The sequence below is a fragment of the Mya arenaria genome, chromosome 14 (assembly GCF_026914265.1).
Source record: "Mya arenaria isolate MELC-2E11 chromosome 14, ASM2691426v1".
Lineage (NCBI taxonomy): Eukaryota > Metazoa > Mollusca > Bivalvia > Myida > Myidae > Mya > Mya arenaria.
The window spans coordinates 4,045,292-4,073,014 of NC_069135.1; the positions used below are offsets into that span (position 1 = coordinate 4,045,292).

The window sequence follows — 27,723 nt, forward strand, 5'->3', positions numbered from 1 at the left end:
CGTGTTTGACGTTGGGTTTTCAGAACACTGCGTCTTCTCTAGTTATGGATTTCAAGAATTTAAAGTTAAATCAGTAAAGTATATAAAGTTTAGGACTCCGGACTCCTTAGAGACGAAGCAAATGTTCAGGTGAGAGAAGGTCCTATCACTATCCATATAGGCAAGGGAAAGGTCACTGTAACTATTGAAGTTATATAATAAAGACTTTTGGTCTGGAACTCCATATTTGGAACATGGAAAGTTCAATTTAATACTTACTTTTGTTTTGCCATATATTAAACAAAGTTACTATTGATGTGTTCCAATCAATATTTACATAAAAATCGTTATGCACCAGTCAATTGTACCCCCCCCCCCCCCCCCCTTCCGGGAAATAGTGGGGACTTTGCCAAGCCCAGGTAAAGGTAAGGACTTTTTTTGGTGCAAAGACAAAACCACCACATACACCTGGCACTGCGGGGCCACCTAGAAGGTAGAAACAATGCCCATTTCCCCGGCTATCCCCGCGGACCTGTGGGGGAGGGGGGGGGGGCGTGGTTACAATTGACTGGTGCATTATGCTAAATTTAGCCATATTTAAATGTTGAATGAAAAATTCAATTCAGTTAAATTTTTGTATGTTTTATTCAAATCTTGGCTTCTTATGTTATTCCTTGCATTAATGAGTTTTAACACAAACATAAGAAACAAAACATGATGTGTAAGACCGGCATGGTAGATGCCCGAGATAATCTCTAAGGATGCCGGTATTAGCGTTTTACATTACATTTAAGAATACATATAGCATCCTTTCCTGTTCTTACATGCCTACCTTACTTGAAGCTCTGTTTCTTGTATTTTGAGAGTCCGTACTTTTAAGCGAATCATATGTACGTTATGAAAAGGGAGGTAACCGCTGCGTGGAGTTGGTTTCTATTTTATTCGATTAACATTGATTGCCAATCAAGCATTCCAATAGCAGAGTGTACACAATATCGTGACGATGTTGAAACATTCGATAAAAATATCGAAATTAAACAATTTAAAGACATTTATTAAATTGGGTATTTTACCCGAAACGAAACATACATATCGAAATGCACTTTGGTGTCGAATGTGCAGCAAGTCGGTGCGAGAGTCAAGCGAATCTTCATCAACGGTGCAGGACGCTAGAGGTCACGATGTAGAACGATCTCAAAAGAACAGCACCAAACGATTGAAAAATGTTCCTTTTGTTAAAGAACTGTTTGTAGGACGGTTTGATAAGGTATCAAAAAGAGCTACACTTGTTTACTGTTATACCCATTTTCCATAAATTATTATATATGATTCGTAGTTATATAAATGTTTACCAAATATTTATAATGCCAATTACTGTATTGTATAATCTTTTTACAGACCTATAAACCATGTAGTGGGTGTGGTTAGAACCAGCCGCCCGGCTCAGTTGGTTAGAGCGCCGTGCTAGTGTTCCGGCGGTCGTGGGTTCGAGCCCCACACCGGGCGCACTTTTCCTCCCAGGTTTACTTTACTGGTGGCAGCGGTAAACGGCAGGAGTGCGTCCGTCGGCCAAAAAAGGTTAATGGGGGAGGAGTGTAGTGGGTGTGGTTAGAACCAGCCGCCCGGCTCAGTTGGTTAGAGCGCCGTGCTAGTGTTCCGGCGGTCGTGGGTTCGAGCCCCACACCGGGCGCACTTTTCCTCCCAGGTTTACTTTAACCATGTCTTATGATATATATAATGCTTTTGTGCATTCAAAAATGCATGTCCAGGGGATGATATTGCAAACTCATGCTGAACAATCAATGAACGGAAATAAATACCGGGTTCCAAATCGGAAAACTATTTCAAGTCATTTTATATTAGGCCCTATCCACAGGGTCCATACTGGTTGAGAAGCAGTTTCAGACGGAAAGCAGTTTCAGACAAATCACTTTTTCGCGTACTTTCTTTTGATCTTTATAAAGAAGGTATTGCAATTCAATTTGATATGGTTACTAGGCAATCAAAAGTTGAAGTTTAACCGAGACACGTAAATAACTTTTATTATTATTTAATGTTTAATGTTTATTTTTCAATTTACACAAACTTGCACGTGGGGGATCGTCACGCGCAGCGCATTGCGCATGCGTGTAAACCCAATTTGCATATCTATGAATAGCTACAAGGTTGTCCTTAATTGACTTATACAAATGATGATCATTGTGTACATATTTGCAAATACTGTTGTCATGCTAGTTTCACACCCACATTCACTAAATTGATTACAAACACAAGTTCTTATTAGAAATGAAACAAAATATCATTGATATTTAGTGTCTACCTGATTTCCAGAATGATGATTGACTGGCGTAAGTTTTTAGGTTTAATTTTTGTTAAATGCTGAAAAATGAAATAATAGTTCTCGTATTATAGTCTTCTATTTAGTATATTGAATAAATGATTAAAAAAAAAACACACAATAGGCACCTAAAATCTGCTGCATTTTTGATTTGTCGGAAACTGCTTCTCGTCAACAGCTTATCAGAACAGTGTACCCTCTTGGCGCCCCCATTAGATACACTATATGTGACATCACACATGTGAAAAATATATCAACAATAGCAGCTTGAGCTGTAGTTATCTAAAATGTGAACAATTTTAGTAGGAATTTTAACACATATGAATAAATCAATAAACACTTGTAAAAACTGTCGGAAACTGCTTCTCAACCAGTAGTTTTAACACAACCTTTTGACATCCCTCCGTTTTGTTTTGTTTTAAAAATCCCAGGTTAATGAAAAATAATAGGGGGGTTTAAAAACAAAATGAAGGGGGGAGAGGTGTGGTCAAATGGTTAAGTGTATTGTGTAAAAACAACGCACTGTGAAGTTAAAAAATCTTTTCTACCCGACTCCTGTACATATGTATCTTCTTAATTATTCCAAGAAATAGTTTGTACAGTTCAACAAAATATTTTTCTTTCAGTATCAGGAGGACATATTTTGTTACCAGTATATTAAAATCGATTAAGACATTATAATGCTGTATTTTCAGGAAATGCTTCATTACCCCGAGCTAGACAGTAGTGAGGATGTGGATCATTTAAATGAATTGATTGCACCAGTTGAAAAATTCTTCACTGAAGCAGGTGACATGTTCGTTTCTATTATATGCTTAATAGAATAGTAATGTGGAAATAAACACACGCCTGCATGATTTTCTGAATTTCATATAGCAGGGCTTTATTACAATTTTTAGGACAAATAGTAATATTATAATTCAGATTTATCCATCGTCCAAAGTCTGATTTTGATGAAAATCCTTTAAGACTTACTGTAGTGTTGTTATTCAAAGTTCTTAGGATGAAATGCCCGACCTCCAAAGCAAGAATTTTCTTATTGCATTACAAATTAAAATGGCTACTTATTATTATTAAGATTATATATTTTTAGCTCGACTATTCGAAGAATAGGTGGGCTATACTACTCGCCCCAGCGTCGGTGTCGGCGTCAGGGTCCGGTTAAAGTTTTAGGGCAAGTTGGGATTTTCACTTATAATAAAAAAAACTTCTATACCGTTCATTCAATGCACTTACTAAAATTCAAAATTATTTACGACCATCTTAAAACAAGAAACATAACTCCATTTTAACCCTAAATACAAATTATGGCCCTTAATTTTTTTTTTTTTTTTTTTATTTCTTTTGAAAGACATATTTGTATATTCTTAACCAGATTTTCATAAAGATCCCCCCCCCCCCCCCCCCCCTGCAAAGAGGCAGGGTTTTATTGCTTTCCATATGTGGGTCCATTGGTAAACCAAAATTTTTAAGATTGATCTAGCTGGAAAATGCTTTGGCCTTACGTCTGCAAACTTAATAGAAAGGTTGACGTTGGCGTTGACTAGCAGATGAATCATTAATATTAAGGTCAGTAAATCAAGGGTCACAGTTGCAGAAAACAAAAAAAATCTCGAAATTAATCACTAATGAGTTTGCTTGGGTCTCCTGTCCTAAATATTAGTAGGGTGGTCATGACCAGCAGATGATCCTAATGATTTTGAGATCAGTATGTCAATGGTCACTGTCATGGTGACCTTGAACACTTGTCCTTTTGAACGGGAATGCTTCTGCCTAAGCTTGGTATGGAGGTTGGTAATGATCAGCAGATGACCCCTACCTAATTGGGGTCAGTAGTCTAGGTCAATGGTGACAGTCACGGTGAACTCAAAAAGATTGTCTGATTGATAATTTGAGTGTGCTTGTTTTTCAAACTTCTTAGGGAGGTTGGTCATGAACAGCAGATGACCCCTATTGATTATTGGTCATGTTCATGGTGACGTTTAACACAAAAAGCTTGTTTGATTGTTAACTAGAGTATGCCTTTGGTAGGTTGTTTATGACAAGCAGATGTCCCATATTGATTTTGAGTTCTGCAAGTCATTCGTGGTGAGCTTGAATATAAACCGGATCGATAAATAGAGTATGCTTTGGCCGAAGGTCTTCAAACTTGGTGTGGCATGCTGATAAAACCTTGTTCTTTCATATTTCATTGAACACTTGGACCTATGGATCATTTCAAGAATTCACAACCAATATTAATTTTGTTTTTAACTTTTTTTTAATCAATAAATTTCAAATTTAAACAGACTATATTAAATTTGCCAATAAAGGTTACTAGTAAAGATCACTTTGAGAGCCTTATTATATTAGGCTTATATGTCAAAGTTTGCCCCCAATTATTTTCTTAGATATTTATTCATTTTTCTTACAGGACTAAACCCTGACCAAGTTTAAGATTGTTGAAAACTTGAGAGTGTAGACAATAAGACGACTTCTTAAATTTAGACTTTTGGGTTTTTCTTACAAAAAAAAGGGTAGAAGGTTGAATGATATCTACTGTGCAGTATACTTCAAATGAACCTTCAATGAACCTTCATGGAGATCACTCAGTTTTTCCTAGTACTACACTCCTCGAATTGGATGGTCGCTATAAAAAATATAATGAACTGTGTTTGAACTTTGTCAAAGGTTTGTTGTTGTTTTTTCAGTGGACTCACAGAAGATTGACCGGGAAGGAAAGATTCCAGAAGAACTTATTCGCCAGCTTGGAGATTTAGGCTTGTTTGGTCAACAGATTCCTCATGAGTATGGTACGTGATTCCCATGAGTATGGTACGTGATTCCTCATGAGTACAGATCATGATTTCTCATCAGTAGGGTACGTGATTCCCATGAGTATGGTACGTGATTCCTCATGAGTACAGATCATGATTACTCATGAGTATGGTACGTGATTCCCATGAGTATGGTTATGACTAAGGTCCATGATTCCTCATCAGTACAGAATGTGATTCCTCATCAGTAGGGTACGTGATTCCTCATGAGTACAGATCATGATTCCTCATGAGTATGGTACATGATTCCCATGACTATGGTTATGACTAAGGTCCATGATTCCTCATCAGTACAGAATGTGATCCCTCATCAGTAGGGTACGTGATTCCTCATGAGTACAGATCATGATTCCTCATGAGTATGGTACATGATTCCCATGAGTATGGTACGTGATTCCTCATGAGTACAGATCATGATTCCCCATGAGTATGGTACGTGATTCCCATGACTATGGTTATGACTAAGGTCCATGATTCCTCATCAGTACAGAATGTGATTCCTCATCAGTAGGGTACGTGATTCCTCATGAGTACAGATCATGATTCCTCATGAGTATGGTACATGATTCCCATGACTATGGTTATGACTAAGGTCCATGATTCCTCATCAGTACAGAATGTGATCCCTCATCAGTAGGGTACGTGATTCCTCATGAGTACAGATCATGATTCCTCATGAGTATGGTACGTGATTCCCATGACTATGGTTATGATTAAGGTTCATGATTCCTCATCAGTACAGAATGTGATTCCTCATCAGTAGGGTACGTGATTCCTCATGAGTACAGATCATGATTCCTCATGAGTATGGTACGTGATTCCCATGACTATGGTTATGATTAAGGTTCATGATTCCTCATCAGTATGGCATGTTATTTCCTCATGAGAATGGTACATGATTCCTGATGGGATTGGTATGTGTTTCCTTATGAGTATGGTGCATGCCCAGCACTTCTGTTTTTTTTTTTTTTTTTGGGGGGGGGGTGTTGCCTATATGCAAATTAAAAGGAAGTGTGTGCATATATTCATGGATTTAATGTTTTCACTGAGTCCTTGCATGATATTGCTTGAACAAGATCTTTTGTTATGCCTCAGATTTCATGTTGCAGATTTTGCTTTTTTGCATACATGTTTGAATGTATTTTAAACGCAAATGCTCTTTAGATAAAAACCACAATGGCCTTACATCAACATACATGGAGTTTATAACCAGTAACAAACCTTGTGTACACTTGCCTTCAATTTTCACAGTTTAATAATGGTAATGGAATCATACAAGACATCAAGAGCTATGCAAGTCTTGAGTGACAATGAATGAAATCATTACTCATTAGCAAATTTTTATTAAATTTAGGAGGATTGGAGCTTGATTCGACAGGTTATGCACGAATGGCAGAAGTAACAGCACTAGATGCCGCGGTTGCTGTAACATTTGCTGGACACCAAGCTATTGGCCTTAAGGTAGGACATGTTTATAACATAGGCAAGGTCACTTATTGGAAAGTACTCAGTTCAATATGTTGACATTCAAAGATGTTAATTCAAGGTTTGTTTTGATCCAAACAAAAGTGTACTCATCCCATTCACATTGTTTTTACATCATACTTGTTCGTTTTTCAGGGGCTCCTAATAGCTGGAACACCAGAACAGAAACAGCAATACCTCCCCAAACTGGCGACTGGTGAACATATTGCTGCTTTCTGCCTCACAGAACCAACAAGGTATGCATGTATGTACCTAGGAGGTATGAGAATTGTTCTGGACCTTATCACCTATGCCTTTTGTCTGTGTCTAAGACTCTAGAGTTCAAATATAGAATTTTTTCTAGATGAAAATCGCTATATATGTGACATTGATAATTTCAAATCATTTACACTTATATTCAAATAAAAATATATATTAAAGGTTATTTGTCACATTTAAAATGACACGAGATGTTAGTGTATTTAGGCTCTCGGGACATATTCGCTTACATCTTGAGCCTGAGTTTGCAAGTCCTGCTAAGAAAACTGAATCTTATATTCTTATATAATATAACTAATTTGGGCTAAAAAGATATGGGCCTGATTGTAGAATAGATGATTTGTAACAGATTTAGCATTTTTACCATCCTTGCTCCAGTAGTTAATAGCAAGTTTACAACAAAAATGAAATTTTGCTTTCCTGAGTTTCAAACTCAAAGTCATAATGTAAGTGAATATGGGATGTGAATTTTTACAATGGGGTTCTTAATTTATTGCTGAAAAGATGGCAAAGCTGAAGAGATACAGTGGTTGAAATTAGCACAAGCCCTGCAATGGTAAAATGTCTATCAGGCTTGCTCAAATTCTGAATTTTATATAGCAGGGCTTGTTCAAAAAATTTATGCCAAGCAATAGTATAATAATTTGGGCTTGTTGATTCAAAAGTCTAATTTCGATGACTGGAGATAGTTTAAGATATGAGGGCATAAGGGATGATTACCCTTGCTCTTATTTCAAATAGACCTCTGGCCTTAACATGCCAGGTTAAGAAATTAAGGAATTGTCTGGTTAGCACAGTGGCACTTTCTCCTCACCTAGGCAACCCAAGTTATCCTTGCCATTGGGCATGTGAGTTTGAATTGTGGTCACCAAGCTTGATAAGAGTGGGATTCTCGCAGTCACTCCGTTTTTCCCCACAACATGAGACCTGACCTTCAAGTAGCATTGTGCCAACGAGAATGATTAATATAACGATACTGTTCATCCATCCATCCATCCATCCATCCATCCATCCATCCATCCATCCATCCATCCATCCATCCATCCATCCATCCATCCATCCATCCATCCATCCATCCATCCATCCATCCATCCATCCATCCATCCATCCATCCATCCATCCATCCATCCATCCATCCATCCATCCATCCAGCCAGCCAGCCAGCCAGCCAGCCAGCCAGCCAGCCAGCCAGCCAGCCAGCCAGCCAGCCAGCCAGCCAGCCAGCCAGCCAGCCAGCCAGCCAGCCAGCCAGCCAGCCAGCCAGCCAGCCAGCCAGCCAGCCAGCCATCCATCCATCCATCCATCCATCCATCCATCCATCCATCCATCCATCCATCCAGCCATCCATCCAGCCACCCACCCAATAACACACCCATCCACTCATCCATCCGTCCATTTATCCATCAAATATGAACTTTGGAAACTCATTTTAGTGGAAGTGATGCAGCATCCATTCAGACAAGGGCCACTTTGTCAGAGGATGGGAGAACTTTCTACCTCAACGGCGGCAAGATATGGATAACAAACGGTGGCATTGCTGACGTCTTTACTGTTTTTGCAAAGACTGTGGTCACTGATGAAAATGTGAGCTTAAACTGGAAGTTGGACAAGTTCTTTGAGTTAATCTTTATTAATAAAAAGGTTTTGGATATCAAGAGTTCTTAATGTGGAAAACACTTCTTAATCAACTGTGCAAATAATGTTTATACCAAAAAGAATAACTGCACTGTTATAGGCTGTAAAACTGCACTACACTGTCTTAAGCTATAAAACTGCACTGCGCTGATATCTGCTGTAAAACTGCACTACACTGTTATCTGCTGTAAAACAAATTACACTGCGCTGTCATCTGGTGTAAAATTACACAGCAATGTCATCTGTTTAAAACTGCACTGCACTGTCACCTGGTGTAAAATTACACTGCACTGTCATCTGGTGTAAAACTGCACTGCAACTCTATCTGCTGTAAAACTGCACTTTGCTGTCATCTGCATTAAACTATACTGTGCTGTGAAACTGCTCCATTACCGTCGTCTGTTTAAAAAAATGCAATGCACTGTTATCTGCTGTAAAAGTGGACTGCCCTGTTATTTGCAGTAAAACTGCCCTGCACTGTCATCTACTGTGAAACTGCACTGCACTGTCATCTGCTGTTAACCTGCACTGCAATGTCATCTGTGTAAAACTGCACTGTCATCTATTGTAAAACTGCACTGTTGTCTGTTTTAAAACTACAATGCACTGTTATCTGCTGTAAAAGTGCACTGCCCGGTTATTTGCAGTAAAACTGCACTGTCATCGGCGGTTAAACTGCACTCGGATCTGATGTAAAGTAAAAGGTTGTGTTGTACCACTGTGAAGGGCATCCTTTCTCACAAAGTATAGATTTGACTTCCACAAAGGAGAATAGATTATTTCATTTGTATTATTATACATAAGGAATCAATCTTGTATATCTGTTCTTACTGAAGACATTGTCACATTTTTAGGGCAAGACAGAGGACAAGGTGACAGCCTTCTTTGTGGAACGAGCATTTGGTGGGGTTACGTCTGGTCAGCCAGAAGACAAGCTTGGTATACGTGGATCTAACAGTAAGATTTGAAGACCTGTGATCATTTATCACCTGAGTAATCACTTTGATTGTTGTTTTTAACACCATGCTTTTGAGGATTTAAAAAAGGCAAAAAACGGATAAAAATGTCATTAAACCCCCCTGATCATGTGTGCTGTTTGGCGTTTTGAAAAGGGGGATGTTTTATCACACATTTCAAATACATTTTCAATGTTTTAAATCAGAACAAGACTCCTTTACAACTTTAAAGTGTTTTACAAAAATATTTAAGTGCCACAGTTTTCAAGACATGATATGATATTTTTTGTTTAAACTCCAGCCTGTGAGGTCCACTTTGACAACACTCCAGTGCCCGTGGAAAATGTCATCGGTGAAGTTGGTGGGGGCTTTAAGGTGGGTATATTAATCCTCAGTTAATGGACGGATTTAAAAAAAAAAACTAATGTAAATAAATTTTCACCACATCAAGCTGATGCGCAGAGAGCGCATCATCCAGCCAACTGCCTTTAAAGTCAAGGTCAATTTTAGGGGTAAAATGTCAATTTTTTTCAGCCATTTTTGTGTCAACTCCAAACCTCCAGATTTCAAAATAATTTGAAACAAAAATTAACCACGTCATGACTACTTGCAGAGTGCAGGTTTGAGCTTTCTAACTTCACAGTCAAGGTCAATCAAAAATTGCTTTTGGAAGAATTTGAAAACTTCAAACACCTTCATACACCTAATTTAACAGACAGTGCAGCCTAACCGAACCTTACATCAAGGTCAAGGGGCCACAAATATCACAACCATTTTTTATGTCCTCCATTAAACCTACACTTTGAAAGTGTTTAGGATTAACTTGGCATAAACATTCACCACTGACCGTCAGAAAATATATCCTAGCCCCCTACAGTTTATGGCCACACTTTAGATGCCATTTGCATGATTTGCGCTCCTAACCCCTCCGATTATGCATTATGGAAATAGATGACTTTTGTTTTGCTCTGTAGGGGAAAAAACAATTGTCCCCATTTTTAGCTCGACTATTCGAAGAATAGGTGGCCTATACCACTCGCCCCAGCCTCGGCGTACGGTTAAAGTTTTAGGGCAAGTTGGGATTTTCACTTATCAGTCCAATACCCTACATTCAATTGACTTAATACTTCACACAGTTGTTCAGGGCCATCACATGATGAGGTTAGATAACTCCATATTATTCTATACACAGATTATGGCCCCTGATTGACTATAAAACTTAGGTTAAAGTTTTAGGGCAAATTGGAATATTTATTAATAATTTCTATATCCTTTGTTCAATTGACTTAATACTTCACACAGTTGTTCAGGACCATCCCACAATGAGGTTACATAACTCCATATTATCCTAAATACAAGTTATGGCCCCTGATTGACTTAGGTTAAAGTTTTAGGGCAGGTTAAAGTTTTAGGGCAAGTTGGGATTTTCACTTAAAACTCCAATACCTTTCATTCAATTGACTTAATGCTTCACACAGATGTTCAGAGCCATCACATAATGAGGTTAGATAACTCTCTATTATCTTTTATACAAATTATGGCCCCTGATTGACTATGGAACTTAGGTTAAAGTTTTAGGGCAGGTTGGGATATTGTTTAATAACTTCTATACCCTTCATTCAATTGACTTAATAAATCACACAATTGTTCAGGACCATCACCCAATGAGGTTACATAACTCCATATCCTTAATACAAGTTATGGCCCCTAATTGACTTAGGTTAAAGTTTTAGGCAAGTAAATGTTAAGGGCAAGTTGGGATTTTAATAAAAAAAACTTCTATACCATTCATTAAATGCACTTAATAAAACTCAAAATTATTTACGACCATCTTACAACAAGAAACATAACTCCGTTTTAAGCCTAAATACAAATAATGGCCCTTGAATTTTTTTTTATATTTTTTTTTAATTTCCTTTGAAAGACATATTTGTATATTCTTAACCACATTTTCATAATGGGAAATCAAGTTATTTGAATGACTTGCGTCATTGTTTGGGCGGGCTGGTGGGAGGGCAGCATCAAAGTCACCTTATGTATCGAATAATTTTAGTTAGGTTTGACATAAAGAGACCAAACGTTGTATTTTTATACGTTATTGAAATCTAAGTCAAAGCGGCGTAGTCGAGTGCGCTGTCTTACGACGGCTCTTGTTTAAAAAGATACTTGATAATTTTAAGGTAATTTTTCGAGTTATAATAAACAAAGTAACAGGATAATAAAATAGTACGCTGGTGCCATGGATGGTGTAATTATTTTTAGCTCTAGTTTTAATATTATTATTATTTTTATAAATGATGTTTTGTTTGTCATTTTGCTATGAATTACATGTACTGTATTTATGATTTACCTCAGATTGCCATGAACATCCTGAATGGGGGTAGATTCAGCATGGGAAGTTCAGGCGCAGGCATGCTCAAGAGACTCATTGGTAAGCACTTTCCCACATATAGAGGAGGTTGTTTTGGCTAGACTGGTTTTTGAAGAAGAAAAGTTCAAGTATTGTCATTGCAAGGCTTTGTGTTGGTGTCAATGTCAGCAGCTGCATTATCATGGCCAAAGGCGTCCTTTGAAAACTTTAAATTGGCAATAAACAAATATTTATGTGACAATAGGTACACAAATCAATTACAATGCACATATGTACAGTAAATCCAATCACTCGGAATGAAATCTGTTTTAGAAACACAGGTAAACTGATATAAATCAGATGAGCATTGTCATCCATTTGCAATGCCTTTGCTGTGGTTGTCTTCATGTTTGGTTTGGATACACTAACAAAACTATCAAACTTTGTGGTGGAGATTGTGTCACTGTGGTAAATCACAGGGATATATTCCGCAGTAACCAATGTGGTGGTGCACGTATCACAGGTTCATCTGCTGCTACCATGTACCACTTCCGAAAAAATACACAAGGCATATCGCTGCAATGCGACTTTCCGAGATATGCAGATGTTTCAACTGGTAGTGTTCATAAAAATAGAATGAAAATTGTACCATGCTCGCCGCTACAGACCATAACAGGAATACATATTAAGTGCAACAGCGTGTTTTTATTTAATTTGTGAATCTTGCTGTTTTTGTTTTTTTGTGTAAAAAACAGATGCTTTTATTTCAAGGTAAATTTAAAATAAAATTAGTGTGCACAATTCACCTGATTGCGGGGGTAAACAATCTCATCCCCTAAACTTGATAATTATGTCGCTGGAATATTGAGTGTTTGTTAAAGCATATTTGGGAAATAAGTTAATTAATACTAAAATTTACCTGCGGAAGGGGTTTCAAGTCTTCAGGAAGAGTTTGCACAAGTACCCACTTGTTCTTAAATTTGTGGATTTTTCTTTAAAAAAAATAATTTGAAACTGCGATCTGTACTATGTATCATCTATGTCACACAGTTTATGACACTACAATGGGCCAATATGTCAATAACCGCAGACAACTATGTCAATTATCACCTCATCGGTAATTTATGGGTCATATATAAAGATGATCACACATCAAGGGTATAAAATAATGAAGCCACTGAATTTCAACTAAGTACTTTACATAGTAAGGGTGTTTATTTAAATAATCGTTTGAAAATTGATGAAAGAAACAAAATCAAGCAGTGACGCTAAAACACACAAGGTCAATAATCAGCACATTTTACATTTGTTGCACAGGAGGTTGATTATCAGCTTGTTTTAATGAATATTTATGTGATACATGTATACCCTTTTACATAGACAGTATGGTTTCAGACTTAAAGGTAAAAAATTTGTTGGGATCTTGAATTCGTGGTAAAGCCAACCCGCGAAATCCTGAAAAATGAATGTCCCACATATAGTAATGATTTCACAGTATGTTACTTTTTAAAGATTTTCGAAAAATCACGATTGAAAGTGACTGGGGTCACACACGTGTTCACAGCTCATCTAATCAGGCCTAGCTACTTGTTATTTTTAACCACCAATAACTAATATTATATAATTATAGTGAGGGAGTTAGTGAAGGGTGAATGCGAAAAGGTTCTATGTGAAATTTAATAAAGAAGCAGATAGAACCTTTTCACTTTCACCCTTCTTAACGCTACATTGTATTCAATATATTTTGTATCAGTGTTAACATAATACTAATTACAATTATGATTTTAAACATTGCATGTTGGAACTGTAGAGGTATTATGTCATCTGCTTACACGTTAAGCACTATTTTAGATACGTATAAGGTGGACATAGCACTTATAAGCGAACACAAACTGCTTCATAGATCAGTGAACTTCTTTGATTCTATTACAACAAATTATGTTTCATACGTGAATATAGACAATTCATTAGATCCCATTAGTATGTTACGTTGCGGAAAAGCTGGTACTGCAATTATGATAAATAAGCACTTGTGCAACTATGTAACAAAACTAGACAATCTTAACAACAGCCGAATTCTCGGAATTGAACTTAAGATTGAAAATCACCTGCCTCTATATATATTTTGTATTTATATGCCTGCCTGTAACGATCTCGATTTGTACAAAGAAACCTTAAATGATGTGAACGCCCTGTACGCATTCTATTCTAGAATAGGTACCGTCATTCTAGCAGGCGATTGGAACGGGCAAATAGCTCAAGGTGTTACGTCACCTAAATCTGTATTACTAAAACGGTTTATGCATCAAAATAACCTGCAATCTGCTCAGAGTGTGAATGAATTCAACGCTGATTTTACATTTATTCCTAATCGTACGGTACTCGATCATGTATTTATTGAAAAGTCAACGATCAATGACGTGTGCTCATACAGAACTCTTTCACCTGATCAAATCTTAACATCAGATCACCTGCCCATAATAACTTCTTTTAAAATGCAAACGTCAATAACTAAATCCGATACGATCATTAAAAGACAGTGTATATCATGGACGAAGTGCACGCACGCTCATTTGGTAAATTACAAAACATGTATAGCCAATACCCTTATTGACATACTCTGTAATAGTACAGTAACGTTCGATCTGGACGAGTTAAACGAGAGACTCGTCAGTGCGCTTCATTCAGCCTCGGTACACCTTCCTATAAGCACCTTTAACGAGCACGCAAAACCATACTGGTCTGCGGAGGTTAAGCATTCCTATGCGCATGCCCGGCGTGCAAAGAAAGAATGGTATGATCAAGGTAAACCCCGCGACGTCCATTCGCAGACTTTTTGGGACTATAAAAGCGCCAAGCGTGAATTCCGGCGCACACAGCGACACCATCGTGATACGTACGAAAACAAAGTGTTTGATGACCTTGATAAATCCGCTGAATTGGATCACAGAACATTTTGGAAATTATTGCGCGCAAGAAGTGGCAAAAATTTTGAAATATGTAATTGTATTTCCGTAGATAACCATTCTTACAAACATGAAGAGGTCGCTGAGGGTTTCAAACACCATTTCTCGAAAGTATTTAGTGCGATGACATCGGCTGATAATCTAGATTCAAGGCAACAATTCGAATTAAATGACTATTTGCAAGAAGATACGTATGCCACGAACACTATTACTAAATTAATTACATTCACAGAGGTGAATAACGTCATAAAAAGCCTTGCACGAAGAAAAAGCCCAGGTTTAGACAACGTACTAAATGAACACGTAATTAATTCAGGCACTGAGTTCACTTCGGGATTGACCTTACTGTTCAATAGCATTATCGCGAACGAGCGCGTCCCGTTATCGTGGCAAACGAGTGTCCTCATCCCCGTCTATAAGGGAAAGGGTAAGGATAAATCGGACCCCGCTAGTTATCGGCCAATTTCTTTGATACCATGTTTCTGTAAAATATTCGAAAAAGTTATCCTTAATAGGCTTAACACATTCACAAAACAAATGAAAATGGACTTCCCTTCCCAACAACAACACGGATTCCAGAAAAACTTAAGTTGCATAACAACGTCCTTTAACTTTCAAGAGACTGTTCTGTACAATATTGAACGTGGCAGCGACGTCTACGTGGCGTGTTTGGACCAGCGCGCCGCCTTTGACACCGTGCGGCACGGCTCTTTAATGCTGAAGCTCGGACGTCTTGGCGTCAGGGGTAAGCCCCTTCGCCTGCTTCAATCGTCATATAATAACTTGCGTTGCGTCATCAGATATAACGGCCAGTCATCCAACGCCTTTGAAATTGTGCGTGGAGTCCGTCAGGGTGGGGTCATGTCTACGTTTTTGTATCTAGTCTACGTCGACGAGCTACTCCATACTCTAGAAAATAGTAAATATGGTGCAAAGGTGATGTCTGTTAAATGTAATAACCCTACATTCGCAGACGACATCTCCTTACTAGCAACTTCCCCCAACAGTCTGCAGAGTCAGGTCGACATCGTATATAGATACTGCCGCCGATGGAATATCGAAGTTAATGTAACAAAATCGTCAACCATAACATTTTCAAAACGTCGTCGTCCCCTCCCGATAAGTGTTGTCTATGGCAACGCTCTTATACCAAATGCACCTTTTGCAAATCATCTCGGCATACTTCAACAGTCGAACTTAAAAATAGGTGAACGAATAAGTGGTAGAATTCAAAAGGCTCGAAACTCACTTTTTTCAATCATTTCACAGGGCGTTCACCCCTTATGCGTGAACCCTCTTACCTCAGTAAGTTTGTATAAAAAGGTTGTTCTACCAACCCTCCTGTATGGATCTGAACTATGGAATGACATGTCTAAATCCGATGAAAATAAAATTGATGTCTTCCAACACTTTGTATCAAAGAAAATTCAGGGATTGGCATTGCGTTCGCGTTCAGATATGGTACAGTCTATGCTAGGGCTACACAGAATATGTTCTGAAATTGATAGTAGAAAGCTTATGCTCTTACATAAAATATTGTCCCTTCCTGACCATTGTAATACGAAACAAATATTTACTTGCAAGTATTATATGTTTATACGTGATAGCAATACAGTTAGATCAGGATTTATTCCCGATATCTGCTACATCCTACAAAAGTATAATATTGTTCATATGATAAATGATTACATTGTTGAATCTGTTTTGCCATCCAAATACGTTTGGAAAGCACATATCAAAAGAACAATCAATGCTTATGAAATCGACATGTGGAACACCAGAATAGCAAATGATCCAGAATTTATGTTGTTTCGTATACTGCATCCATGTATCCAACCATGTGTCATTTACGTCGTAAGTAAACAACGATCATTTCGAAACACGACGCTAGCTATTGCTAAACTATGGTGCAAACCAACTGTCTTAAGAAACATGTACTGTATAAAATGTAATTGTACTTACCAAGAAGAATTGTCGCATGTTATTGCCGAATGCGACAACAGTGTCCACCTACTTAATGAGTTCTTAGTGCATGTATTGTCAATTTGTTCAAATGACTTTGTAACCGAACTTGCTAGTCTTGATGCCATTGGTTTCTGTCTCCGTCTCCTTGGCGCTCCTTTGCCGCCATTACTTGATAGTTCGGATGAATACACATTCCTTAACGTGTCGTATTCTTTTATTGTGAAATGCGTGAAAGCTTACTTCTCTTAGTAGAAGTATGTCCGATGTCAAGGTACATGTACACTTATAAATGGCCCTAAGCATATTTTGCTCTCTTCCGATACACAAGTGTTAAATTATTTCGAAAGCGTTCAAACAACGTATGATTACTACCTCAATTATGTACTGTATATTGCATATCGATTGGATATGGCACAATTGTTATATAGTGTGTGTTTTTCTCTATTGTTAACTTGATTTCTTATGTGTTCATTCAAATACCTTCTGTTTCGTTTCGCTAAGGTATTTAACTCATTGATCACCTTGTATATTTGCTTATATTCATTATTTCGTTCATATATATTCATTTGACAATAGTTTATATTTATCATGTATATGTATATATATATATATATTATATAAATGCATGTTTATTCACCAAATCCCTTTGTATGTGTTTCGTGTATTACATATGTATTTTCCTATCTTCATTATTGGAGGCAATAAAATATTGAATTGAATTGAATTGAATTGAATTCAAAACTTAGAAAAGTGTGAATAAAGTGACAATAGCATCTGAAAACACAGTTGCATGGCATATTTTCAGTGATCAATCTACGTTTTGAGTGCTGACCAAGTGATTTGTAGGTTACGGTTTGGGTTCGTACGAGTTAAATAAAACTGACTAAGACTATATTTATTTAAAAGATATAGCCTTCAGAAAATTGACAGCTATCTTAATTACTTTAATTACCGTTAATTAACGCTTGGCAAATCTGCCTATAGCATTTACTTGGCCCTGTGGAACGTGGGGAAAATTATAGAAATTAAAGCTGTGGGTGTTATGTTTATATCATGGCGTTATGATAATATTGCGGCGTATAGTAAAAAAAAATTTAAAAAGCTAACGTCCCAAGTAAGGAAAAATCACAGCGATAAACAAAATCTGCAAAAAAGGGGGGTTGGTAGTGTATGTTCTGATCTTTAAGAGTACAGAACGATGATGGTGCTTTCTGCCAACATGCGGCATATTATTCTAAAAATAAAGATGAGGATCTAAAAAAAAAATTAAAGCCTGAAATTCAATTCAACATGAAAGATCAAAACATAAGGGTGAGGGAAGATTTGAAGAGGAGATAAAATTATGGGGTTGTTTTTTGCAATTGTGTGGTGTTTTAGTTCATATTGCTCATTATGTGTATCACAACTATGCATATCTGTTTTAGGTTATGCAGCTGAGCATGCAATATCAAGAACACAGTTTGAACACAAGATCATGGAGTTTGGGCTTATTAAGGTATTGTTTAGTCAGATACGTGGGAAGTTTGATGTGGTATTAGACATAATGGTATAATTTTTGGCGCTGTTAATGTCTTACACTGATGTCTTCTGCTTTACCTAGTGCAGGGTAAATACTTATGCATTCATTATCCAATAACGGTGTAACATGTTAAAAAGTTTGAGGGCATTATGTCTCAGCCAAGTGAGATAAATTTCCATGTTGGGACTTTTGATCGTATCTCAAAAATTGTTCATGCATTTGACATAATTCTTTGCCTTAGTGCTCAGGGACATCAGACTAACATATCTAGAACAGATTCTTAATAACACTTATTGCGCCTGATCGATTTTAATAGAAAGTATGGTAAAAGTTTTTCTGCAAGTTGGGACTTTTGCTATTATTTTTAAGAAGTTAAGTGCAATTGACATTTTTTCCCCCAAGTATTCAGACTCCCCAGACAATTACAATAAATGTACATGTTCTGCAGTACAAGTTATGACCCCTGATTGACTTATGTAGTTTGATTGTAGTTTTAAAGCCAGTGAGGATTCTTGGTAACTAGTTACGATGCTTATATTTTATATGGACATTTGTAATCAAGCATCCAGTTAACCAGTTAGGTACCTCCTAGGCATCATGCCGTAATAGTCTAACATACTGTCGTATCACAGCTCTTGCTTTATTTAGAAGTCTCTGAGTCTATTTTCAGCTCAGTCTGGTATTTCAAACGTTACAGATTTTCTTTATTGCTATTGCTGATGGATGGTTCTGGTGTTTTGACATTGCCAGTGTTGTTGTTGCCAGTGTTATTGGTTATTCAGACTAAACTTGGTACACCTATTGTCAGAGACAATATATTCAATGTGTAGAAACACCCTTCTCTCGGGCAATTATAATTGTTGAGTTATGCCCCTTTTCAACTGAAAAAACAACAAAATACATCTGCTAGCATGCACGTTGTGCAGTTTGGCATTCAAATTAAATTCAAGGATCTCTTAGCCATGACATTGACCATGCATTTCCCAGTCACAAGGATTTTTTTATACTGCTTTAGCGCACAGATATAGCATTTCAAGGATGCATGGAATTTAGCTTTAATCTCTCTTTTCAACCACAAATGCTTTTTTTAAGGACATATTTCCAGGAAAATAGAATGTTTTATTCAAATTCTATATAAGTTACAAAAACTTACAAGTATAAAAATGCCATGAAACATTCTATCCATTATATGAGTAATACTCGAGTTTCAAGACATAAATATGAAAAATTTATAAGATGTTGCAACATTACTAAAAAGAAGTCATGTATACAGTCGAACCTTGTTATGTCGACTTTTTCGGGACCTAGTGAAAAAAGTCGATAAAGAATAGTCGACTCATCCGAATTACAAAAAATATCACCAATCCCAACACGTTTGAGTTGGATTGTAGGATGTTTACATCCACAATTGAACGGTCTTGTTAAATATTTTCGTCGTGAAAACAGCAAACTTATTTTTGAAAAATAAAGTGAAACAAAAGAAGAATTATTTGTGTCAATTTTTACGTTTATGGATCACAGAAAACACATATAAACCCACAATTGTCTCTTTAATTAAATACATAAACAAACAACTTTAATTATTCGCACTTACCAATTACATTTTTGTATCCCCCAATTATGACAGTTTGTTATATTGACACGCACGGTATTTTGCAACATGCAGCAAACCGTCATGAATATTTTCACACCTACGTCTCGATCTACAGTTTGACATAAAGAACATAGGAAATGTGTGAAATTCGATCACTGGGACTGAAAAACGAGGTCGACATAGCGAAAAAGTCGAGAAAAAAAAATCAACACAAACAGATTTATTTTATATAGAATAAGAAGGAATAAATTCGGGACCGGAAAAAAAAGTCGACATACCGTATTATATCATGTATAGGACGCTAGCATAGATAGGACGCAGGCAAAAAAATAGTTGAGAAAACGGGTAAAACCCCTTAATATATAAGATAGGACGCAGCGGAAAAATGTCAAAATCGGAGCCGAAAAATTGAGGTTGGTCAAGTATTTATAACATATATATTGAAGTAAAAAACAAACAAAAAATTGTATATAAGGCATATTTTGATAACTGTCTTGTGTATTTCGATAATTATCATCGTATTTTGGTAATTTAGCGTACACAACAATGATATATGTCTTGACATTTTGAGAACATTTACGCATATTATAAGACTTATACAAATGCCGTAATAGTCCCGACTGACAGTCAACCGTTGCAACCGTTGCAATAGTCTCGACATGCTTTCTGCATGACAGTCAACCGTTGCAACCGTTGCAATCGCAACAAAACTGTGTATTGTCAAAACTGATGATTGTTTTGATAAGACTTGTCGCTGTGCGGATTAAAGCATGTCGGCATAATTAAGTGTCGGTAATTAGCCTTGCCAGCGGAAGGCAACATCGGGTAAAGTGCGAACAAACAACCATAAGGTATTACCATCACAATAGTTTGTTCTATTGATGTTTTTCTAATGACAGACAGCGGGTGTTTTTCACACCTTCGCACATTTGAAAAGATTTGATAGTGACAATAATGCTACTTTGCGTTATGCAAAGTCCTTTATCAATTTTTTAAAACAGTAACATACAAAATGTTTTGTAAAATATCGAAACATTAAAATCATAAACAACGATTAATTGATATTTACCTCCTTTCCCGATTTCCGTTACCGTTATAACTCAATCCAGTTAAAGTGCTGACTCACATCGAGTTTTTGTGAGTAGCGTCCCTTTTATAAAAAAGTAAACACTCGTGTTTTTTTCAATTTATTTCTCAATAAATCATTTTAAAGTAAACATTCAATATATTTCTGCGTGTGTTAACTTGCGTGATTTTACCTATATCAGTTGTTCTTTTCGGTGACGCAGTACAGATACTTACTATTACCGCGTTCTTCCCCGGTCCGATATTTTCGACCTGAAATGGACTTGGAAAAAAACAGATGAAATTCTAATAGCATAGAAAGGACGCAGTCAATTTTTAAGACGAGAATTGGGGGTAAAAAAGTGCGTCCTATGCATGATATAATACGGTAACCGGAAAGTCGACTTATCCCACGTCGACATAGCGAGGTTCGACTGTAACTCTAATTGATATGATGTCAAACGATTTAAGTAGCTTTGTATGAAAATATGAAATGGTATGTTCCTATAAGGTGCTTTGCAACTACTTGATATCAGGTTCAACAAGCTTGTCATGCCATCAAAGTGAGGCATGTAGTTTTTAGACTGTCAAGTCTGTTGTTTGTTCATTCTCACATTTCCTGATCAATGACTCGAGAATGTTTAGGTCCAGGGTCTCAAACTTAGTAGGCAGGTTGGTCATGACTAACTGATGTATCCTATTGATTTTGAGGTCAGTTTGTCAAAGGTTAAGGTCAAATAACTGATGGACATATGGGCCTATGAACCTCATACTCCATTGACAGTTTTAACACTAATGGTGTCTGACAACTATTGAAAATGGATACCCAAATTTCCATACAATGAAAATGATAAAAGCCTTTGCCAGCATCATTCACTTAAAAGTTATCCAGTGCTAGTTACAATCAAACCCCGCTGGATTGTCCTCCCAGGGACCAGCGGATTTGAGTCATTTTTTTCTATTCTAACTTTTCAGTAAAAAAATAACTCCTGGCAAAAAAATCTCCAGCATTTTGTAAATAGTTCATATAATGCCCAACAATCTCATTTTAAAGTACAACAGACATCTAATCCGTCTCGCAGTGACTTCTTATCTTTGTTTTCATACTTTGCATTTTAAAAATGTTTGCAATTGTTATTTTCTAAACTGCATGGGATCGTGGTCATGAAAATGTGTTATATACTCTAGGCTATCTGTCCAACGATGCCTTTTTAGGGCATTTGTCTCATTTCTGTGACATTTCTAGTTGTAACAATTTTTTGCATGCATTCTCCATCTTAAATGATTGGTTAAACCATGTGAATACCTGGAGATGCAGGTTAACCTTTTTTAAGCCCTTATTTCTAACAGATTGCACTTCATGGTGTTTCCAACTAAAGTATTGCCAACTCTGTAGTATTTCCACCTCTGTAGTATTGCCAACCTTGTAGTATTTCCACCTTGTAGTATTGCCAACTGCAATATTGCTTACTCTGTAGTTTTACCAGCCATGTAGTATGACCAACTTTGTAGTTTTGCCAATGGTAGTATTGCCAACTCCAACTCTGTAGTACAGTAAAACTGCGATCGCTCGAGGTCGCCAGGGACCGAGCCAAAACCTCGAGGGAACCGATGTTTCGAGCGACCCGATTTTCAATTTTCCAGTTTGATATGTGTATTTTAAGTTTGAAGTCGTCAGACAGACTGTTTACTAAGACATCCATTATGTGTTACGTTGTGGAAATGGCTCATATGTTCAAAGGCTGTCGTAAACTAAATGTAAAATGCAAAAGAAAAATAAAACAATAATGAATAAATAGAAATGTTTATTTTAACAAAAAAAGCACATTTTCGTAACAAGCAACTTTTGAATGACAGTACATATTGTGGCATTAGTCAGATTTAAGTTACGCAAAATCAAGGATTGTTGATTGGCTTATCTTGTCAGTTTCGCGAAACTGTTCAATCGTAATGTGACGTGACAGCGTACAGAGCATCTGAAGATCACGGTCAGCATCGGCAGTGAATTCAAAGAACCTAAGTTCTTTCTCATTTGCCATATTGCAAAGCAAAGTGACAAGAAGGAATTATTTTCAGAGATTCCGATGTTGGATCGATATGGTAGTGTTTTAATCATATTTTTATTACTCATTTAAATTTCTCACAATTAACTTCTCGTCATTAACTTCTCATAATTATCATCTCAAATGCCCATATCAACTAATATCGGTCATGCGTTAACAGTGATAAACGGTTTTTCACACCTTATCAAATTGCCTTTCAACTGTCATTGCAAATTTTACAACTTGCGAAAATTTTAACACCTGGCAATTGTTTGTTTATTTTGGAACATGCGTTCGGGAAAAAGTGTGAAATTATGACCTCGAGGGAGCCATAAGGTTTTGTGCACGATTTGTGTACTTTGGACCGAGGATATTGCTCGACTGCTCGACATAATTAGGTTTCGAGGCAGCGTGGGTATATTTTATATGAAAATAGAAGGAAAAAAGTTTGGGACCAAGCTCCGACCTCGAGGGAACGCCGGTTCTTGAGCGACCGCTTGTTCGAGGGAACGCAGTTTCACTGTATTGTAAGCTGTAATATTGCCAACTCTGTAGTACTGCCAACTGTACTGGTGCTAACTCTGTAATATTGCCAATTCTGTAGTACTGTCAATTGTACTGGTGCTAACTCTGTAATATTGTCATCTCTGTAGTATTGCTAATTCTGTAGTATTGTCAACTGTAGTATTGTCGACTCTGTAGTATAGCCGACTCTGTAGTATTTCCAGCTGTAGTTTTTCCAACTCTGAAGTATTGTCTACTCTGTAGTTTTATCAACTCTGTAGTATTGCCAACTCTGTAGTATTACCAACTCTAAAGTATTGTCTACTCTGTAGTATTGCCAACTCTGTAGTTTTTCCAACTCTGAAGTATTGTCTACTCTGTAGTTTTATCAACTCTGTAGTATTGCCAACTCTGTAGTATTACCAACTCTAAAGTATTGTCTACTCTGTAGTATTGCCAACTCTGTAGTTTTGCCAACTCTGTAGTATTGTCTACTCTGTAGTTTTATCAACTCTGTAGTATTGCCAACTCTGTAGTATAGTTGCCAACTCTGTAGTATTGCCAACTCTGTAGTTTTGCCAACTCTGTAGTATTGCCAACTCTGTAGTATTGCCAACTCTGTAGTATTGCCAACTCTGTAGTATTGCCACTTGTAGTATTGCCAACTCTGTAGTTTTGCCAACTCTGTAGTATTGCCAACTCTGTAGTTTTGCCAACTCTGTAGTATTGCCAACTCTGTAGTTTTGCCAACTCTGTAGTTTTGCCAACTCTGTAGTATTGCCAACTCTGTAGTATTGCCAACTCTGTAGTATTGCCAACTCTGTAGTTTTGCCAACTCTGTAGTATTGCCAACTCTGTAGTTTTGCCAACTCTGTAGTATTGCCAACTCTGTAGTATTGCCAACTCTGTAGTATTGCCAACTCTGTAGTATTGCCACTTGTAGTATTGCCAACTCTGTAGTTTTGCCAACTCTGTAGTATTGCCAACTCTGTAGTTTTGCCAACTCTGTAGTATTGCCAACTCTGTAGTTTTGCCAACTCTGTAGTTTTGCCAACTCTGTAGTATTGCCAACTCTGTAGTATTGCCAACTCTGTAGTATTGCCAACTCTGTAGTATTGCCACTTGTAGTATTGCCAGTTGCAGTGATGCCAACTCTGTAATATTAACATACAGCTAAATCATTGCCAACTGGAGTAAAGCCAACAGTAGAATTGCCAGCTAAAGTATTGCCACCAGTAGTGTTTCCAGCTATAGTAATGCCAACTGAAGTATTATTAACTGAATTATTGCCTAGTGTAATATTGCCAGCTGTAGTAGTGCCAACTGTTGAATTGCCAACTGTAATATTACCGACTATATTATTGCCAACTGTAGTATTGACAGCTGTACTGTTGCATTGCCAACTGTATTATTGTCAGCTGTAGTGTTGCATTGCCAACTTTAGTATGGCCAGCTGTAGTATTGCCAAGAATAGAACTGCCAACTATAGTATTGAAAATTATAGTATTGCCTACTGTAATGTTGCATTGCCAACTGTAGTATTGTCAGATGTAGTATTGTTTGTTTTTTTAGGCTTTTTCTCATGGAGTTAGAATGACCATTAATAATTCAACATCATTGCAGGTAAAAAAAAATGTGCTACATCTGTTAAAATTGAGACGGAGGCCATAATTTGTCTTGATCCCTTATTTTGTGTCTTCTATGTCTTCAGGAGAAATTTGCAGAGATGGCAGTGACAGCATACGCGATGGAGAGTATGGCTTACTTGACATCCCTGAATCTCGACATGTACGAGGAGCCCGACTTGTCTATCGAGGCTGCTATTGTTAAGGTGATAATAAGGAGTTGAGTATCCCACCCACAAATATGTGACTTTTGGATGCCTGGTGACCCTATAATATTTTGGTATCATTTGAAAGGGTTTTTGTATGCAGTAAAAGTAAACATTTTTTTTTCATGCTTTACGATGAAATATGGGGTTTTAACAGTGAAAAAACAACAGTGAAAATATCAATTTGATATTTTCACTGCAAAATAAGGAGTGAAAATATCAATTTTCAGAACTACTTTTAAAATCCTTTGTTGTTACATGTACTTTATATATATTTATAAATTTAAATAAATATATAATTGGAAATTAACAACTTACCGTTTATTACCGGTTATCCCGTTTATCAAACATTTTACTGATCTTTGAAGCTGAATGTTCGAACATTTGCTTTCATTCCAAACAAATTACAGACAAAAACAACTGTTCGAACATAAATAAAATTTTATAGCATCGATCAAATGTATTTTGAACTGTTAACCGTTGTAGTACGTAAAATGAGCTTCCTGGAGAATTCACACAACAATTTACAGATAGATCCGATATTTTTTACCCCACCCACATCTCAAAATGTGTCAACAAACTAGCGTGGCATTTACTCTTCTGGAAAACAAACATTTTAAAGCGAAACAGACTGGTCTCTGACAGTAAGATGACTGTATATTAACTTACTATAAAAACACGCGTATATGCAGTCTTAAACTAAGAAGAATGGTTAAAATCCAATGAGTATCCACATTTGTTTTGCTAACACATTTGACCTTCCAAATTTTCATTCTATAAATAGCGGCGTAGTAATTTGGTTAAAATAAAAAGTGTTTTCATTATTTTTTGGAACATTTGTGCACTAATAATACTTCATTTTTTACTGTTCACAAAGCTTTGCAATAAAAAACGAGCGAATTTTAAGCTATAAGAATGAATAGCAGAGAACTATTTCTCAGCAAACCGAAAGTAAAAAAGTTGACAGCTATAATTATGCATGAGGGGCGCCCCACGGGTAGCGGCGTAAAGCCCACCCTTTTCAAAAAAGGGGGTAATTCAGAAATAAATAAGAAACAAGTAAAACTCCGAAAATAAGCATAAAAGAAACAGAAAATTTGTTTATTTCAGTGTAAGATCGTATTTAATTTCACTCGTGATCATAAAAAAACTACATTTTCACTCGTGGCTTCGCCACTCGTGAAAATATGTTTTTCTATGACACTCGTGAAATAAAATACGATCTTACACTGAAATAAACAAATATCCTCTATAACATACTGAAAATTGTAAAACAAAAGTTTATTTGGCATTTAGAGATTGTAAAATATGTCATTTACATCTGATATCAGTTAAAATAGAGAGCAAATATACGAACTGTAATAACTTTATTTATGATATACTTTCGGTCATTTATTTAACACTATTATTCAGCATATACCTTAAAAATGACACCAGAATTGTAAAGGGTCTTGTGCTGTACAATTTAGCATTAAGTTTAATGGAGCTAACAGAGAACGTGCTGGTTTGTGGGTGGGATTCCTGAAAGTTGAGAACGAAACTGATCCTAGAAGTCTCATTGATGCACGCATAAGTCACTGTTGATGCTTTTAAATACCCATAGAAAAAGCATTTCACAACCACTGATGTCTCGCCTACAGCAAAGTATAAAACACCCAAACATTCATTATGGACCCAGATAGGAATATTTGAGGGCGTTACAGGCTTAGTGCTCATCCTGACCCGTCACCCAGGCCATCATTATTAAATATCTTGTAAAAGGAGTTTTGAAAGTTTATAAAACTTCACACTAACATGAAGATTGTTCACGTAGTGTCAGATAATTCTTAGGGGTTATTCCCCTTGTTTAAGTTAGAAAATACTCTCATCCTGTCCTTCGTTAATTGTCTAATATATTACAGAAGGATAAGTGAAAGTTGACCAAACTTAACATATAAGTATGTTCATGTCAGATAGTAAATTGCTGGCATATATGCAGTCATGTCGCTCTGACTGAACTGTTTCTGGAGTAATGCGCCCTTGATGAGATTTGACAGGGAAAATAACACATGATGTTTTATCATATTTTTTTTTATAATATCTTGAATAACGATAGTTAAAGTGTGATAGAATTTAACATATGAGTACATGGCAGACTACATAATGCTCACATGCTGTCACATCACACTGACGTAACTAGATCTCAGCCTCATGTGTATAACTTGTCAATGAATATCTGACATGATTATGACAGAAAGATAATCAAACTTCATGCTTGGAGAAATGTCCAGTCTTTGTGAAAGTTGAAAAATTGTTAGAGGACTCAAGACCTCAATCATCCATTCACTGACTCCTATATGAGGCCCTGCAAGTTGTAGAGATTTCCTTTATTTGTCAATATATTTATGTAATCAATAGTTTGATTTTAAAATAATATTATT

The 27,723-nt window shown here is 36.7% G+C and overlaps 1 protein-coding gene across 1 annotated transcript in view; it reads left to right on the forward strand.

Moving 5' to 3' along the window:
- Positions 1–970: 970 nt before the first annotated feature.
- The window catches only part of LOC128218299 (complex I assembly factor ACAD9, mitochondrial-like), a 42,882-nt gene continuing 16,129 nt past the window's right edge, over positions 971–27,723 (forward strand). The window contains exons 1-11 of the mRNA XM_052925945.1: positions 971–1,246; positions 3,013–3,106; positions 5,008–5,109; positions 6,488–6,594; positions 6,754–6,854; positions 8,310–8,460; positions 9,366–9,468; positions 9,769–9,842; positions 11,823–11,898; positions 18,173–18,243; positions 25,184–25,303. Of these exons, the coding sequence (XP_052781905.1) occupies positions 983–1,246; positions 3,013–3,106; positions 5,008–5,109; positions 6,488–6,594; positions 6,754–6,854; positions 8,310–8,460; positions 9,366–9,468; positions 9,769–9,842; positions 11,823–11,898; positions 18,173–18,243; positions 25,184–25,303 (1,263 nt within the window). The 5' untranslated portion in view covers positions 971–982. The remainder of the gene's footprint in view (positions 1,247–3,012; positions 3,107–5,007; positions 5,110–6,487; positions 6,595–6,753; positions 6,855–8,309; positions 8,461–9,365; positions 9,469–9,768; positions 9,843–11,822; positions 11,899–18,172; positions 18,244–25,183; positions 25,304–27,723) is intronic.